Below are 15,817 nucleotides of genomic sequence, written 5' to 3'. Positions count from 1 at the left end.
CTTCACCCTGTTCTATCCATCTGACTGTCCTTTCTACTGACTTCTGAATCCTTTGACCCATTTCAGTCAAGTTTTTCTATGTCTCAGCTCCCTTCGTGATCCCAGGTTCTTATAAGCTTAGAAAAAACACGTTGGGAAGAGAGTCCCTGTTAATGCCTCTGCTGAAGTTAAGACTGCAGTGTGATTTCAGCCTAACAGTCTTCACAGATTTCACTTGGGAATCAACCTGAATTCATCCATCTATATGATATCCATAGAGCCTTCCATCTCACAGAACTGCAATCGTGATATGTTTAGGGATACAATACTTTTCCTCAGGGATAGGATAAAATGAGAGAAGTTCAGCTGAAAACCAGGCTAAGGCACTACAGCAGGACTTGCAGATCACACTGCAGTTCAGACTTGGCATTCACGTGTATACATGCATAAAGTTGATTTTTGTAAATTCAAGGTCTGATTACAGTATTCAGTTTTGCAGTTATGCATCTCCATTGCAGCCCGTAAGGCCAGAACTGCTGTTCTTGGTTTTTCACTGAGAAATCAGACATACAGCTTTTTTTCATTTTTTTGCCCCATCCTTTTTAAAATTTTTTTTCTTCTTCTTTACCTTCTGTCTCTAGCCATAACAGGCAGTTTGAGATGTATTTACTTTGAAACTGAGTAGCAGTGTTGCACTCTATAACTTCTCATGGGACTTGACAGATTTACAATTTGACACCCCGTGTTTTTTAACACCTTCTGAAAATATTTATTAGATTCTTTTCCCCATTTTAATTATTCTGGCATTTTTCTTGTAGTGATTATTGTAGTTTTGCGTGCCTCTAATTAGAGCAGATTTAAAATTTTGAGAGATGGTTCATGCTTTAGCAATTAAATCTTGAAGATATGTTATTTACCTATCTACTCTGACCCACTTCCCTTCTGCAGTTGTATGCTTTTAAGTTTCTCCTTTCTCAAGGAAAACACTTAAATACTTGTAGTCATTCATGTGTCTCTTTTTCAGTGTTATCATCCAGTGTTATGCACCCGGATACAGTAAATAGCAATTTTCAAGCTGCCATTTCTTTTGACAGAAACTGATAACATTTTTCCAGAATGCTTTTAATTTTTTTGCCCTCCTGGTGAGTGCTTTTCCAATTCTGCTGTAAAATCGAAAAACTTCACAACTACTCATTGTTATCTCAATTATCAACAAAACACTGTTTTGAGCAGTGAGAGTTGCATTCTAGGACTTTTTTATAATATATTTGACTTTGCATTTATTTTTCACTTCGCATGGAAGGCATATGAAAATGGATGTCAAAAATTACAGGCCTGCTTGCAGGCTAAATCTTGTATTTTTGAGGTGTTGGATGATAATTTAATAGAACATAGTGATTCCCAAAGGTAACAGTCCTGTGCTTGAGGAGTTTTGATATCACTACTTTGCCCTTTCCAAATCATCATTTATATGGAGCTGAAGGGCAGAAAGGGAAGCTGAATAATGCTTATGGCAATATACCACCTATTTAATTTTTTTCCACTATGTTAAAAATTGATGCTAAATTAAAGAAAAAATACACACAATAGCGACAAAGTGAATTTTCTGTGTTTAAAATTCAAGTGACTATTGGAAAATGGTAAATTATTTAATAACATATTTTACAGTCAACTGAAATAGATTTTTAATTAACTTCCAGGTCTGGCTAATATCTCTGATTGTCCAGCTCTGTTTTTTTTTAAATGGAGGGGAAAGGATTAGGGAAATGACAAACTGGACAGAACTGGACAGGGGATCAGACCCAGCCAGCACAGGTTTAGGAAGGTCAGGTCCTGTCTGACCAACCTGATCTCCTTTTATGATCAGGTGACCCGCCTGGTGGATGAGGGGAAGGCTGTGGATGTGGTCTACCTGGACTTCAGCGAGGCCTTTGACACCGTCTCCCACAGCATTCTCCTGAAAAAGCTGTCAGCCCACAGCTTGGACAGGGGCACTCTGTGCTGGGTTAGGAACTGCTGGAGGCCCCCAGAGAGTGGTGCTGAACGGTGCTGATCCAATTGGCGTCTGCTCACCAGTGGTGTCCCCCAGGGATCAGTGTTGGGCCCAGTTCTGTTTAATATCTTTATTGATGATTTAGATGAGGGGAGTGAGTCCATCATCAGCAAATTTGCAGATGACACTAAGCTGGGGGGGAGTGTGGATCAGCTGGAAGGCAGGAGGGCTCTGCAGAGGGACCTGGACAGACTGGAGAGTTGGGCTGATTCCAACGGGATGAGGTTCAACACGGCCAAGTGCCGGGTCCTGCACTTTGGCCACAACAACCCCATGGGGAGCTCCAGGCTGGGCACAGAGTGGCTGAGAGCAGCCAGGCAGAAAGGGACCTGGGAGTCTGGATTGACAGAAAGCTGAACATGAGCCAGCAGTGTGCCCAGGTAGCCAAGAAGGCCAATGGCATCCTGGCCTGTATCAGGAACAGCGTGGCCAGCAGGTCCAGGGAAGGGATTCTGCCCCTGTACTCAGCGCTGGTGAGGCCACACCTCGAGTCCTGTGTCCAGTTCTGGGCCCCTCAGTTCAGGAAGGAGATTGAGGTCCTGGAGCAGGTTCAGACAAGAGCAAGGAGGCTGTGAAGGGATCCAGCACAAGTCCTGTGAGGAAGGGCTGAGAGAGCTGGGACTGTTCAGTCTGGAGAAGAGGAGGCTCAGGGGAGACCTCATCACTCTCTACAACTCCCTGAAAGGAGGGGGTAGCCAGGGAGGGGTCGGTCTCTTCTCCCAGGCAGCTCCCAGTAAGGCAATCGACTTAAGCTCTGCCAGGGGAGGTTTAGGTTGCATATTAGGAATAAATTCTTTACAGAGAGGGTGATCAGGCATTGGAATGGGCTGCCCAGGGAGGGGGTGGATTCTCCGTCCCTGGAGGTTTTTAAGAAGAGACTGATGTGGCACTCAGTGCCATGGTCTGGGAACCACAATGGTGGTGGATCAAGGGTTGGACTTGATGATCTCAGAGGTCTGAGGGCTGATTCTGTGATTCTGTGTATGTTACAATAAACAGAAAAAAAATCAAGATGTTAATGCAAAACCTTTAATTATGATTTTCATATTTCTCCCTTCCTCTGACAGTTTATACTATTTAATATAATCTCTACAGTAAATTTGTGACATGCATATGTATTCTGTTTGGCATTTTAGCAAGACTTTTTCAGATTGCCTGTAAATTTCCAATATTCCTCTGCCCAAAGTGATAAAATGGAATTTATTTGCATCAAAAGCTTTATACAGTGTTACTGAAGTTGCAGTTAGGTAGTTAATTTAATTGTCTCCCAATTCTGATACTCTCATTGTTTTATTTTTTTCTCATCACCCATGCCCACCAACTGCTTTCCTTTCTTCTCCCTACCTGTTCTTAGATATTCTCTCTCCAGCATGTCATGTAAGTATTTATGAGAAAGAAGTAATTAATATGGTATTTGTACATTAACAATAGTATGATTTAGTTATTGACCAAAAATACACTCTGTAGTAAACCAGAGTTCACTTTCACCGGATATGTAGTTGTTTCCAAAAATCATTGAATAAGGTATTTTAAATTATAAGAGTAGCCAGTATTTTGATCTGTGTTGTCTCTGATTCTCTATGAATAAAACAGCTCTGAGTTTCAAGACAAGCAAACCCAGGAAGTGTTTTACTTTAATTTCTTTACCTTTAATAGTACAGTTCTTTCTGTTCTTTAAATAAATATATATTCTTTAAATGTTCTTCAATTAAATTTATAAATCAGTTCTATCAAAATCCAGCCCAATACACCTTTTAATTTTAGTGGGCCTAGGATTTCATGATTACATTTTCATTAAGGTGGGTAAAACTGCACAAATCTTTTTATTAATCTGATTCCAATTAGAACTTTGAGGCTGCAGTTCAAAAGGGCTGAATTGGCTCTGTAGTGAAAAGTCTGCTCTGTGTTTGTGAATGGCAGAATCAGAGGAAAATTCAAAAAAAATTTATGCCCTTTAAGCACGTAGGGTACTTCACATAATGCTGCATACAGTATCTGGGCAAGCCAGTTTGAATTAATGTAAACAGTATATTGATTTTAAATGTAGTTTGTATTTGCTGATTGGCCTCTGTTTAGGAGGAATACTCTTTTCCTGAAAATTTTACAAAACTGAGTCACACTTGCCAGTGTGCTACAGAGTTACAGTGTGGTGTTTGACCAGCAAAGAATATATGAAACAAAAACAGTCCTCCTCTTAAATTTGACTAAGACATAAGTATTTTTTAACTGAACGAGCCTATGAACTGAGGAAAGTTTCCTTCTCTGTCTTGTCAACCTGCAGGAGAATGAGAGCAGCACTGGAACTGCCAAGCCATCAGTCCTTGCAGTGTTCAAAGGCAGCCTCTGTTCTTAAATGTTCTCACTGTGCCAGTAAAATGCCCTCTAAGGAATTTTCACACCTCCAAACCAAATCTGAGCACACAGTTATGTTAAAGACTCGGGGAATAAACAAACAATAGGAGATTCCCAGAGCTATTACCAGGCAAATAAGTATTTCCAAAATGCAGTTCCTCCTATCCAATGAAGGTCAGATGTCTGCTGCTGTGAAGTAACTTTTGCAGTGCTTCAGGGCTGTTTGGGGCACAGAAAACTGAAGAATTCAGCAGTGCTCATAATGACTTGCTGCTCACATCAAGAAGGTCTTGGATTTCTCACTAGTGTGAGGGTCCTAGTGATGGCATGGGCCTCTTCAGTGTGGAAAAATAACTCATGGGGTATACTGTACATTATAGAGAAATAAGGAAGGTTGTGTTTATAGAGAAAATATTGATGTATTTTACATACTACTTTTCTAGTAGGAAAGGTTTCTTCCAAAATACAGAGCACATAACTACTACACAGACTACATGATTCAAGGAAATGTGGAAACTAAGGTCCAGACCTGGACACTTCTGCATGTTTAGTGCTTTTTCATTGCAGCATGAGGAGCAGACTTGCCAGATTCATTAGGATCCAAGTGTGGGTATCACCCACTCTTTCACTTCCAGGCATGTTGCTCTCTGTAGTAGAAACCTGGCCAAGTCACTCGCAGGGATATATCAAATTTTTGCCTTCAGAAGGCTGAGCTCAGTGTGCTGATGCATTTAGCATGAGAGAGTTGTGCTACAGCTAGTGCAGCACTTAATGGTCTGGTTTTCACTCCTTATGCAGGCAGGTGACAAACAGCCTGAAATTAGGTCTGCCTTGGTGACACCAGGGTGGCTGGCAAAGCTGCTAGGAAATCAAGAAGACAGTTTAAGGAATTTGAATTTAATCTGTGGAATAAAAAAACCCCAAAATAAATTAATAATGTGGAATAAAAAAACTAAGAGTCTTACATAAATTTATGTTGTGCTGTCTGGGCAGTTGATACCATAGCATAGCTAATGCCACTTAGCTCAAACATGAACACCAAGAAAGAATTTGCTGTTCCATGGTTTCTCTGCAGCCAGATATTGAAGGAAATCTGTGCATATGTGGGAGAAAGAGTGGACACAATATACATCATATATGCTACCTGAGAAGACAGTGGAGAAAAATTTCTTAAGAAAATTTTTTTTACCCCAACTCTGAGAGTTCACTGGCCGTAGACAATGGAAAATCAAGTTGTAGATCTAGTGTAGATCTGTTATGAGTGCAGTTACTACTTAATTTCTCCTGAAGACATCAAAAGCCTTTTAAAGGCTGAGAAATGTAATATATAATTTTAAAATTAATTTAATGAGGGGTCAAAACCACTAGAAGGCCTAAACCATAAATGTGGTGAGAATGACAGAGTACACACAGTACTTTTTATGGATCCTTAACTGGGATTTTTCAGTCATAATTAAGGACCCCTAAACTTATCTTTGAATTTCATGGATTTATAAGAGTTCTTACGCAGTAGTTACCAAATCTTGTCATGGTTACAATATAGGTGTATTTTGAGTCAATAAATACATTTGAAAAAAAAAGGTTACCACAGTTTATTTACATCTGATTTTCCTGTCTGAAGTAAAAGAATGAAACTATTTTGTAATGCACCTTCACATGGAAATTATTTAAGGTGAACTGGCAGTACTAGCAACATGCAGGATATCCTGTCTATCTAAGGCACGCTAAATAAACTTTTAAAAGGTCTTGCATCTACATACTAAACTTACAGTAGAATTTTGATAATGCCCATGTGAGAAAACATGCAAATATATAATCTAAGCTTTCTCGTTCCAGTCTGATGTGGAAATTCACTAATTGCAGCAACTAATGTATAAACTAATAAAACATGAAAGATTCAAACTTATATTACACATTTGAATGTTATACTTTTTATCACTGTAAATTTGGCATGCCTTCACTGATGAAATAAAACTGCATTTTAAACAGATGAAAGAAACTGCAAAAATATTATAGCATCCTGCAACATATCAATTAGTCTGTTGGAAGCTTAGACAGTATTAAGTATGTTTGGAGGGATCTATGTATTTTTATTCTATTTTATTTTTTTATCTATTATTTTATTTTAAATAATAGAGTTTCATTCATTCCCATTTCAGAAGTCATGAGAAATTAATTACACGAGAAAATGCAGATAGTTCTTAGGGATCCTTAATACATGCAAAAGACCAAACCAAATTTTTTTGTAGATAAACTTGTTATTTCTATCTGAAGACCTGGAAAGAATGAAAGTAATTTTTAAGGCCCAACAACAAAGGAAAAAAACCTGCTTTGTAGTACACCATGTTCCAGTTTCAAGTCTTGCAGTCATAAGAGTTAAGCTTTCCATAGTAAGGCTCAGTCTTCATTCATATTCAATTTCATTTTCAGTTTGATATTCATAATTTGAATCAGAAGGTTCAATATCAAGAATTACTCTATTTCTCTCAGTTGTTGTACAAAATATTATGTATACTTGTACACCTTATTTTCAGGTTCTTCATCATTAAGGTTTGTGAAAGACTTCACTCTTGCTCTTTCCTCCTTCAGTCCATCCCTCCCTCCCTCCCTCTCCTCTTTGTTACTGTATTCTGCTTTGATTGACCTTTTTTAGAGAATGTGACTGTCTGGTCTTTTAAGAAACACTGTCTAAAACTTAAAATGTGTGGTGGTTTTTTGTTTTGTTTTTTTTTTTTAATTTTCCTCAATTTTGATTGTAATTTTTTTCCAGAAGAGTAAAACTTAGCATGATCTTCCTTTTAAAATATCAAGCCATCTGGAATTTTACCTGTATTTTTGCAGTCCTTGCTCTGGGATTTTTTTTTTTTCTTAATAAGTGACAGGAACACATCTCCCTTTTCCTAAGCAGATATTTTTATGTATCTTGATATTTAGTTATATATACCTTTCTTAAGCCTTGGGGTTATTTTTCTTCAGTCTGGGAGAATTCCTAGTGCTCTGCTTTGTAATTCTACAGCTACTTAGCTGTTTTTTGAAAAAAACCCAACCCTTTATAGTTCTCTTTCTCTGGATATTAAATAATTTTTAAATACAAGCTTGCTTCTTGAGCAGTTCTGCTTATATTTACAAGATTTTCTTATTACTTTTCTACAGTATTTCATACTAACTGGATAATTTTTCTGCTATTACTAGGCATTTCTGTACTGTTGATACCTTTATTTTTTTCCTCAAAACCAGCTGGTTTTCAATTTGAAGTAGGAAAGTTTTTTTCTTCCCAGCATGAATGCAGTGAAGTACAAGTACACAATAATTGTACTGCTATGCCTTCTGTCTAATTTGGCTGAAATAAGAATGGGTCACTGATAAATCCTATAAAGTGTGTTTTGCCACAAAAGTAGCATGTTTCATGATATCTTCTGGTTCTTTTTTTTTTCTTTTTTTCTTTGAAATGTCTGTCACATCTTTGTGAGTGACTTTGCTTATCACTTTAGATTCCAGAAATGTCTTACTTTCAAAAATTCAGCAAACTCATAGGTAGGGCTTTTGCATGTTTTCTTAAAAATAACAGTTGCTTGGTGACTTTGAATGTCCCTGCCTAATATTGATAGGAAGCAAAATCTCATTAAAGCTGTCAGTCAGATTGATTGACTTCTATCTTGCACCATTGACTGCTGTCAAAAAGTAACCATTTCTAAAGACTGATCTATGTCATTCTTAAATATTAGTGAGTTTATAGCCATGTAGATGGCATGATGACAGCACTATTCTGGTACCAAAATAAAGGTGAACTGCAGTCTCTTAACTTACTCTGTAAGCACTGTGTTCCAGCTGCCATTGAATACTTCTATAAGTATCAGTTAATATAATATTCTATAACTTTTTTCCTGTTGCTCACAGAAGCCAGGTCTGTTATAATTTGCATTATGTGTTATGCACCCCTAAGCTTGGATAGCAGAAATAGTTTGGAAAAGTTCACAGTATTTCCAATTTTTTCACAGTAATCTAAGTCCCTTATTTTAGGGTGGAAAATATATGGAAAAATGAAACATTTTTATCTCATGTTTCCTATGAGCCAAAAGTGAGTACTGTCGCTTAAACTGAGTTGTGTCTGTTATGTCTAATCGGTTGTGCTATAAAAATGCATTATAAATTTTTCTTGAAACTAATGCTCTCATCTTCTAAGAGAACATGTGTAACTATTGTTGGTGTGAGGTGCTGGTGAGTCTTCTGTGCACATCCTGTAGCAGATGGTAATGTACAGTATCTTTTATAAACAGGCCTCTTTTTGTCTCTGTTAGAAGAAGGAACTGACTCAAAGAATCTGATAGTCTTCCAAAGAAAACATCTGTTTTAAATATATTTGTTTGGATTCCAGTCAGCACACCTAGGACTCGCATAATTAGTTTAGACTACAGAGTTCCCTTTTCAGAAGATTTGTTTAAGTAAATAAGCCATGCATTTTTCATTAAGCAAATACTCCTCCCTTTCTTTTTTTTTTTTTTTTTTATAAATTCAGGCTTGTATTTTAGTGTGCACTTCTGCAAAGCATAGATAAATTGAGAAATTTATTCTATACAATATTACGATTGCCCTTCATTTTACTGTGTTTTCAATTGTGGAGAAGTGTCTTGCAACCCTCTTATCCATATTTCAGTGAGTGCATACATTCGTAAGGATGCTTTTGATACCAATAATTGATAATTTACTATATAAAATGTGAAATGTTTTACCTTTTCTTACTTTTGATACTGCATATTCCTTTAAATGTACATAGCAGGCTTTTCAATAATTAATTATGGTAGTAACTGTCTTAAGCTTACTCTTTCTAAAGATCTGATAAACCAAAAGACCATAAAATAGGGTGTTTATTTTATCAAAAGCAGCCTCTTAAGAAGTGGCAAGAAGAAATGGAAGCTCAGTTAGTGGTCCTTTCTCCATTCATCTCATGCCATGCCACACCACATGATTCTACTGAACCTGAATCTCTCATCATACAGCTGTGCAACATTAAAGGATTCTTTTCTAAAACTGGATTAATGGCTATGCATACCTTTGGTATTGAGATCAAACCTCTTGAATGTTCAGACATTCACAGTTGGGAATGAAATCTTTTACTCTGGGACAAATTCAGCCTGGAGTGACAGTTTCATGATGCATATTGCAGGTGTGCCTTATTATAGAAGGACAGAAGTTGGTATTTCCTGCATACAAGTAGTTTCTAGGCCATTTTTTTTCAGTTCACACACTCCATACTAATCTGTTCTTAATCTGACCTGGTGTTCTTCATGTCATGTCTCATTTCAGCTCATTTTAGACCTGTGGAAGCAAGAATCACACCTGTGTTGAGTGTTTTCATCTGGGGCAACATCAGTCAGTTCTGAATGATTGCAAAGCCCACACACACACTATTGCTGTACAGAATGGTCTCGTGTGAAAGGTGCCATTGCACATTTGGTTGGAGATTTTGCTTTTCTTGCTATTTTCAGGAGTTGTTAAGCATAGGGTGGGTTAAGAAAGCCATCAGCAATGCAGTGTTCCTTTGACCTGTGTGTGTGTGTGATTAACCCAGTGAAGTTGGCTAAGTGTCCCTGTCTGTGGTTGTGGGGAGTTTTAGACTGAAATTACAGATGAGTTATTTATGGCTTTTTTTCAAGTTGTATACGACAGTGCTAAGTACTAAGGAGACAATAATGTTGACTGTTGACTTCCTTTCAATGTAACTTAAGAGATAGTAATACAGATTTTTGGTTGTTTGATGTTCCATAGGTGTTCACTCTGTTGTGGATTGCTGACTGGATGGTGCACCACTTCTGGAAAAAAGGAAAAGATCCTGACAGTTTTTCTATCCCCTACCTTACTGCACTGGGAGATCTGCTTGGAACTGCCTTATTAGCTATAGGTTTTCATTTTCTGTGGCTCATAGGTGACAGAGATGGTGATGTTGGAGACTAATTATTCCAGTGGATGCAAATGAGTTTTCCTGGAATACTGACAAGACTGATCACTCTACTTGAAGGTCCTCAAAGTGCTTGTTCCATTTAGCATAAGTAAATCAAGCTAACACAGATATAAACAGCCTTACTGATTTTAGTCCGGTCTCTTTTAAAAAATGAGTTGGATTAGGAGACCTTTGCTCTGAAAACAGGTTGATTGCTGCTAGTTGAAAACATCTGATGGTTGCAATGAAAGGCAGATCGATCCTTTATCAAGTTTTAAATTTTGACAAGATCTTGTCTTTCAAAAAAACAGTTCCTGACTTGTATTGCAAACCAGAACAATTTCTAATTGCTCATTTGGTGGTGATGAAGAAGAAGGTCCTAACCAACCAGTGGCTTGCTGTGTCTTTCCCTCCTGGGAACAACATGGGTAAACAGTTTCATTTCACCACAAATGTGGTGAGTAGACCTCAGATGAATTCAGTTTCATAGGCATTACCTGATTAGTTGATAATATGCTCTTATCTTGCAATCTCAATGCTGTAGCTCTCTGACCATTACAACCTTGATATCAGTAATAACTGTTATGATGATTTGAATGCTGATTTTCTAAAAATTTGTCACAAGTTTTATTTTACTTATACTAATATGACCATCAGCATTTATAAAATCAGACACCTGAAAAGTGTCTGCAGGACTGAGCCCTTTTTCTTTGTGCTAAAAAAGAGCAAACTAATTGTTTTGCTGTTGTGATTTATTATAGCAAGGGCATCGTAAAGACAAATAATGACTTGATCAATAATAGTGGATGAATGATTAAAACTCTTTATGTTGGAAAGTGTATTTTAATTTAGCAGCTGAAAAGATGTTTAACTAATTGATATTAACAGTGTTGTGATGGCCAGTATCCTGATTTTAATTAAGTATTTAGAGGCGTTGAATCAATTGTAGATGCTGATCCCAGATTAAAACTTGGGGTATAAAAGATGATGTTTTCTTTTTAGGCACTTAGGAAGTTACATAAACTGATAAAATTTCAGTCCTGTCTATGCCATCCGCTGCCTGGCAGAAATCTCTGCTAAGAGGATTTCTGCTTTCAAACTGTGGAAGTAATACTGTCAATAAAGAAAATTACTGATTCTGAATGATTTTTCTTATTTGTATACCTCAATGTTTTGAATAATACATTGAACTCCAGTTGCCACTTGAAAAAAATGCACTAAAATTAGCTCTCTTAAAATCTAGTGGGACTTCCCCACTGTATGTGCTTTTAAAGACAATAGCAGACATCCTAGATGCCTAATTAAATAACCAATCCATATTTTAAATGTTGTGATTGAAAGTTTTAAATTTTGAGACTTAAATTAGACAAAAAAAAAAAAAATCATATGTCAGCATATGTTGTTATCCTGTAAAAATTAGTCATGTGATTTATGCATATAAATCCTCCCTTTTAATTTGATGGACCTACTCAGATGAATTAAATTAGTTATGTGGATAAGTGTTAATAGAAATTCTCTAGGTGTCAGTCACCTTAAACTCTGTGGAAGTTGAAAGTGTTTGCAATTCTGAAAATTAAACCAGCGGTTCAGTGCCTACACATGGATTTTGATGCTTGACTTTTAGCTCCCTAATTTAAACATTTTTATTTAAGCTTTTTCTTACAGGTAGGATAATGTAGTTATTTGAATGAATCATATGTATTATGTCTTTTATTATGGCAGAGAAGGGTAAAATCTTTCTAACTTCATGTTTTCTGACTTTTCTTAGTTTTTATTAATGTTATTAAAATAGTTTCTAATATGTAGCCCTGTGGGAAATACTACTAAATTGTTTAAAATGAAATAGATGTAACTAATTTTTAGATTTTCTTTTTCAGTATTTTTTTTTTACAGATGTAGATGCAGGTTGTTTTATTCTGATAAAAATGCCACCTGAATCAACTAAGCTGCCATATCAAGCACTTTTCTCCTTAGAGTTACTGGATTTTTAGGTTACATTTGAATGAATTGCAAGGTTCTTAAAAATTAAAATTTTTTGAGATACTTGTGATCTCCACTTATCTGCTGTGTCAGGGCATTGTAGTACTTAGTCATGGCAGTATCCTTAGTTTGTTAAATATTTTCCCAGTAAATAAGCAACAACTTTTGGTACTATCTGCTTGGGAGAGTGTTTAATTTGTAGTACTGGGGAAGAAATGTTACATGGGACAAGTTCAGTGACATTTGAAAAGCAGAAATATGTTGTACAGACTGGAATAATCTAGGGATGGAAACAGTAAATTATGGAGAAGTGTAATGGTGAAATTTGGTACTTCAAAAAGAGGAAAGTTCATTGCATGGGTGGGAGAGCAAAATCCATATTTTGGGAAAGGAGGAGGTGCAAACTTTCACACAACATTCATTATAAGAGGCAGAAGCAAACAGAAGGAATTTATTTGGGGAAAAGAATAAAAAGGCACAGCCAAGCTTCCTTTCCATGGAGGGAAGGAAATTAGAACTCATGTTGAAAGGAACTGGTGAAGAGGTGGAAAAAGATACTTCAGGGAATGGTGGAAGTGAAAAAAACGTGGATGCTGTCAATAAGATATGAGTCAAGAGGAGTTTGATGAGGAAAGAAGTGTGACATTGATAAAGCTGAGAAAACCTTGGTATCTGGAATAAAAAGGACTGAATATTCTGTGGTGTGGTAAGGAGCTTGGTTCCTATGTGGATGGGGCACTTTAAAAACTTACAGGGTCTGCTAACTCTTGACCTATTGTTATGTAGGTAAAAAGCTCTTAACACCAAGTTCTGGGGCAATTTTATTCCAATACATGAGGATGGTATGGGGGAAGGAACGACAGAGTTCTTGAACACCAGGGAATTTATCATCTGCTCAAAAGCTGTGCTCCCTAAACCAATTTTACCCCTAGTCAAGTCAACTTCTTCACGGTATTTTACCAACTTGATTTTTCCTAGTAACAGAAAATTACTTTGTGTATTTGTCTGTAAGAAATGCTTCCAAAAATTCTCTTGGAGACAAATTGTGTGCTTCTTGTACTGCACAAAGCATACAGTTGAAAGGGACATCCTGAGCTGTTAATTTCTCTCCTATTATTGAAGAAGCCATATTTCATAATCTTGCACATAAAATTATCACTCTTCATGTTGACATTCAAGTGTTTTCCTCCCATCCACCTACTAGAAGTGTCTTTCATACCTTCCTTTATAATTTCTAGGCTACTTAGGGCTGATTCATATCTATTTGCTTTCCTTTCAGAATGCAGAATTTTCTTTATTTGACTGTTGCTCATTCACCTCATTTAAGCTTCAGGTCATCTTAAAGCTCCTCCTGAGACTTCTTGTACAATTTTAATTCTGCTGATGAGCTACACCAGCCAGAAGCTCCAGTTGCTTTGCCTTTAGGAGTTACTACCAGTAACCTGATGGTGAGGAACTGTTGGAATGCTCTCACTTGGCCATTCTTACCATCTTGTCTTTTTTTCTGTACTTCAGAAATATTACTAGGATAAATAGAAGTAAGGGAGGGTTATTTGAGCTGTCTATGATTTTCTATTCTGAAGGATTTTGTGACCATCTCAGTTATTCTATGAGCATGCATGAAAGGGATAGTTTAATTTGTTAAACTACAAACTAAATGCAGCTTTAAAATTTGGGTTCAGAAACATTTCATACCATCAGTGTTTTGTTTTCTTTTTCTTTGTAATGCTTTGAAATGATTTTTGCATTAGACTGAGTTCCTGTTTTAGAGTGATTATACAGCCAGGATATTTCCAAAAGCTTTATTATATTGTTTAATATAGGGAAGGATTCTTCTTTTAATGTATTTAGATCTGTATTTTGAGTTTTGTAACATCACTCTACGTCTTGCCTTAATCTGTGACATTTAAACTTGGAATATCCTCTCCCACCCTTGTGTTTAATATATTATTTCCATTGAGGCTTTTAGGATGCTGTTGAGAAACTGGGAGCATCAAATGAATTTTACTCCTTCTTACTATTTCCCAACTAAATTAAACTTCTCTCATTAAAAAAAGATTAAAACAGCATGAAGATTAAGGCTTTATAAATACAGAATATTTTACAGAATCAGGAGTCAAAAGAAGACCTACTATCTTTTTTTGTGAATTTGCTATTTCATTTCTATTCCAAGCATCACAAAAAACTCCTGTGTCCAAGAATAACTCAGGATACACACACTGGGAAACAGTAGTATAGCTCCATAAAATGAAGCTGTTGAAATTCCTCATTATTGCAGTAATGATAAAAGTGCTATTGCAAAGGAGATTGTCTTTTTACACATGCAGAAAATGGCAGTAGAATATGGTAATTGAATTATAATCTGCTTTAAAAAAAGTAAGATGGTGTTTGAAAACAGTACCAAGGGTACTGGAAGCAATGTGAAGTCACTTAGTAGGGGTTTTATTTTCTTTTTGGGTAGGTTTTTTCTAGTACAATACATCGTTTTAACTGTGTTCTCTAATCCATTACTAATCAAGTCAGTCTGTCTCTCAGTTACCTTTTGGATTTTCATTTTCCCATACAGACTCCAAGTTTAAAAACTCAGCTTTCTGTACATAAAGCGAGGGAGGAAGAAGTATTGAAGAGGCATGTTCTGTCATTAAAGCCTCATTCTGATAGTCATGAAGGAAAGTCTTTCAGTTAAATTCTGTGATAATTTGATCATCATGCATGCTGTGCACAGGCATGCTAGGGAATCTGGTATTAGCAACACATGAATAATTCACAGTTGAAGCTAAGAACCAACATGTTTAGTAAATATTCTGAAGAAGAAAAGACTCCGGGGGACCTTGTATCTGCCTTCCAATATCTGAAGGGAACCTACAGGAAGGCTGGAAGGGGACTTTTGATAAGAATTTACAGTAATAGGACAAGGGGAAATGGTTTTAAAGTGAGGGAGAATAAGTTTAGACTGGATCTGAGGAAGAAGTTCTTCAGTACAAGGGTGGTGAGACTGTGATTGCCCAGAGGAGCTGTTGGTGCTGCCTCCCTGGAAATGTTCAAGGCCAGGGACTGAAGTTTTGAGCAACTTTGTCTGGATGAGAGGTGTTCATGCCCATGGCTGTGAGGTTGGAGTGGGTGATCTCTAAGGTCCCTTCCAACCTAATTCATTCTATAATTGAATATTCATAATTGAAACGTTCTGGGTGGGTACCCAAGAGCAGCAGCAGACCCTTTAGTTGTTGAGCATTGGCAGGGCTGGATGGGCTTTACTTTCTGTGCAGGTAAAAATTTAATTTAATTTCAAGTCCTGCTAGTTGTTGATTTAATAGTATAGTTCATCATATGCTCTGTTTATGCCTCTATTTCTCAATTCAAACTATGCTTGAATTTTGTTTCTTTCTTCACATAGCATTCTTCAAGTTGCTCTTTTGGGAGATTGTTTCTTCTTTAAGAGTTTCCAGAAGTCTTGAGAGGTCAGGGAAGTGCTTTTCTTGAATAATTTTATATCTGCTTTTTGCATGTGAAATAAG

At 36.8% G+C, this 15,817-nt stretch overlaps 1 protein-coding gene across 1 annotated transcript in view; it reads left to right on the top strand.

Annotated features, from left to right (window-relative positions):
- Positions 1–11,918, top strand: part of SLC41A2 (solute carrier family 41 member 2) — a 54,317-nt gene extending 42,399 nt beyond the window's left edge. Inside the window, exon 11 of the mRNA XM_071728689.1 lies at positions 10,151–11,918. Within this exon, the coding sequence (XP_071584790.1) occupies positions 10,151–10,336 (186 nt within the window). The 3' untranslated portion in view covers positions 10,337–11,918. The remainder of the gene's footprint in view (positions 1–10,150) is intronic.
- The last annotated feature ends 3,899 nt before the right edge of the window (positions 11,919–15,817 follow it).

The sequence above is a fragment of the Heliangelus exortis genome, chromosome 1 (genome assembly GCF_036169615.1).
Source record: "Heliangelus exortis chromosome 1, bHelExo1.hap1, whole genome shotgun sequence".
Lineage (NCBI taxonomy): Eukaryota > Metazoa > Chordata > Aves > Apodiformes > Trochilidae > Heliangelus > Heliangelus exortis.
Note: the sequence above shows the minus strand (reverse complement) of the source record. Positions and strands in the feature narration are given on the sequence as shown.